Source organism: Nanorana parkeri, unplaced genomic scaffold (genome assembly GCF_000935625.1).
Source record: "Nanorana parkeri isolate BGI_ZX_2015 unplaced genomic scaffold, ASM93562v1 scaffold1441, whole genome shotgun sequence".
Lineage (NCBI taxonomy): Eukaryota > Metazoa > Chordata > Amphibia > Anura > Dicroglossidae > Nanorana > Nanorana parkeri.
In genome coordinates, this window is record NW_017307709.1 from 15,898 (window position 1) to 18,870 (window position 2,973).

Consider the following 2,973-nt stretch of genomic DNA (forward strand, 5'->3'; position numbering starts at 1 on the left):
AGTATAATATAGAAAAAAAATGGAAAATAATAAATATAATATAGAAAAAAAATGAATGAATATAAAAAAATAAAATAAAACACACACACATATACATATATATAACATATCCACACTTTAAACCTCTTCAAACAGAGAACTTAATGAAACTTCCTGCAAATCTTATCTGTATCCACCACACAGCCCGACCCCACCGGGCCCCTCGAACGCTTGTGTGGCTGAATTTTTTTATCAACAGGAGCCTTGTGTATCTATGTCTGTAATCTGTGTGGCCCTCCTCACATTAGAGCCCCCCTCCCTTCCCATCAGAGTCTTTCCTTCACATCAGAGCACCCCCCTCTCTCCACATCACAGCCCCCTTCACTTCAGAGCCCCCTTCACTTCACAGCCCCCTCCCCTCCACATTAGAGTCCTACCATCACAAAATTTCAAGGCACCCTGTTGTGCGATGGCACCCTGGTTGAGAAAAGCTGTTCTAAGTGCCGGCTGGATAAATCCCGGGAGCCAGGTCGCCAATGCTTCATGAACATTGCGTCCGGCGCCTAACTTCTGAGGTTTTCTCTGGTGGTTGTTGTCCACGGATCTGAGCATTGTTGTGTCTGTAATGTCTGAAGGCGGCTAACACTGCAAGCTTTCCCCCCAATTCCGGGCAGAAGCACAGCCGTCTCCCCACACACGTTACAATCTCTGACCAATCAGCTCCAGACTCACCGAAGCTAAAAAACACGAGGAACCCCCAAAATCTATCCACATTGCATACAGTCATGCGGCCCTTACGCTACATACTTGTAAAGGCATTTGGCGGATTTACATCCTTCATGTATTGCAGAATAAGTTCCTGTGCCACGGAGTTCACCTTTAACCTCGCCGCGTGCGTTCTATCCGAAAGCAGCAAGACTTCAAGTAACCCCCAGGGGCTGAAACATGTCACCTCTCCCCTGCGTCTCTGTGTTGCGACAAACACAAGAGTTCATATCTGATCTACTTCCTCCTCGAAGCCCAGATAAAAGGAACAGACTCTCCATATCCCTTACCCTTGCGCAGCAGAGACCCCCTTACCCTTGCGCAGCAGAGACCCCCTTACCCTTGCGCAGCAGAGACGTCTTACCCTTGCGCAGCAGAGACGTCTTACCCTTGCGCAGCAGAGACGTCTTACCCTTGCGCAGCAGAGACGTCTTACCCTTGCGCAGCAGAGACGTCTTACCCTTGCGCAGCAGAGACGTCTTACCCTTGCGCAGCAGAGACGTCTTACCCTTGCGCAGCAGAGACGTCTTACCCTTGCGCAGCAGAGACGTCTTACCCTTGCGCAGCAGACAAAGGCCGGGCCGGGGACAAAGCTCCCCAATATCCCGTCTCTCATCATTTCTCTCATCATTTCCAATGGAAGCTGAAGAGAGAAAAATGAATCGAAAAAGGAGAAAATACAAAAGAGAGAAAAACAAATGTGACCACCGACCCCGAGCAATGGCTGTTCAACACCGGGGGTCATATATATGTGTGTGTATATGTATTTTTTCGGAGAGATAGGGACACACAGAAAAATATTTTTATATTAGGGATGCACCGATACTGGTTTTTCGGTATCAAGTATCGATATTTTTTTCTCCGGTACTCGCCGATACCGAATACCAGACGTCCCATTAAGGAAGCCGTCTCCATGTTTCTAGTTACCTGGTGACGAGGGAGCACCGGCTTTCTGGCCAATCAGGGAGTCAGGCGCCGTGTAATGACGCAGTGCCCGGCTTCCTAATTGGCCGGGAAGCCAGCTCCATGCTCCCTCGTCACTAGATGATGAGGGAGCATGGAGACGGCTTCCCAACCAATCAGGAAGCCAGGCAGCGCGTAATAATAATTTACTGCCCGGCTTCCTGATACCGGAAGCTTGGGTATCTGGCTAGGCATCGAAGCATTTGGGAGAGTACAACTACTCGCACCAATACGAGAGAGAGAGAGAGCGAGAGAATCGCGGCCCTCCAGCTGTTGTGCAACTACAAGTCCCATGAAGCATTGCAAGACTGACAGTTACAGGCATGGATTCCAGAGGCATGCTGGGATTTATGGTTTCAGCCCAGCTGGGGGGCCCAAGTTGTCTACCCCCATAGTACACAATAAATTATAAACACAAGGAGCTCCAGGTACAGGAAGGGGGGCAGACAGGAGAGCATGCTGGGGCTTGTAGTCATTCTGCAGGAGCTCAGAGTCTGGGGACATGTGTGTCCTACATAGAAATATAGTCATTGGAGAGGACCCCTAATATATATATATATATTAGGGGTCCTCTCCAATGACTATATTTCTATGTAGGACACACATGTCCCCAAACACTGAGCTCCTGCAGAATGACTACAAGCCCCAGCACTGTCCCCTGTCTGCCCCCTCCTTGCTGTGCCCTGTCTGCCCCCTCACCCAGCAGCACACTGTAACCAATGCCATGCAGCGTGCTGACTCAGCTGCGGAACCCCCGCCCCGGGACTGCTATCACCCCTCACCTGTTGGTCGCACTGCGGACAGGACTTGGTGGCCATCTTCACTTTCTGGCCTCTGGCCACAGACATGCTCCTTCCCGCTGCGCGCGCCCCCCGGCGGCTCGCTCCCGCCCCTTTGCTTACACGCTCACACGCCGTCAGCCGAAGGCTCGGGAGCGCGCGCAGCTACGCGTCACGCTCAGCCGCCAACCTCTACGGAGGACACGCCCACCGCTGACTGTCTATTATGTTTTTTTTACCCACCCAAGGCATTGGCTGTGTGGGTGGGCGTGGCCATCGCGCTGTTAGCGCTGGCTTCCCCTGAATGGTGGGAGGGGCATTGGGGTCAGGTTGTTGCAAGGAGAATATTATAGCGTTGCATGCATTGCACCGCACATACAGTGACAGATACACAATAAGTGCAATGTCACACTATAGAGGAGGATCAGAATTTTTATTTATCAGCCTAATGCGCATATTTATACACTAAGCAGTTCAATCTGGTGCC

General features: G+C 50.9%; 1 protein-coding gene across 1 annotated transcript in view; it reads right to left on the reverse strand.

The window, feature by feature from the left end:
• Positions 1–2,613, reverse strand: part of CUNH16orf87 (chromosome unknown C16orf87 homolog) — a gene marked incomplete at its 3' end in the record, with an annotated part of 13,620 nt that extends 11,007 nt beyond the window's left edge. Inside the window, exon 1 of the mRNA XM_018570013.1 lies at positions 2,490–2,613. Within this exon, the coding sequence (XP_018425515.1) occupies positions 2,490–2,555 (66 nt within the window). The remainder of the gene's footprint in view (positions 1–2,489) is intronic.
• Between the last annotated feature and the right edge of the window lie 360 nt (positions 2,614–2,973).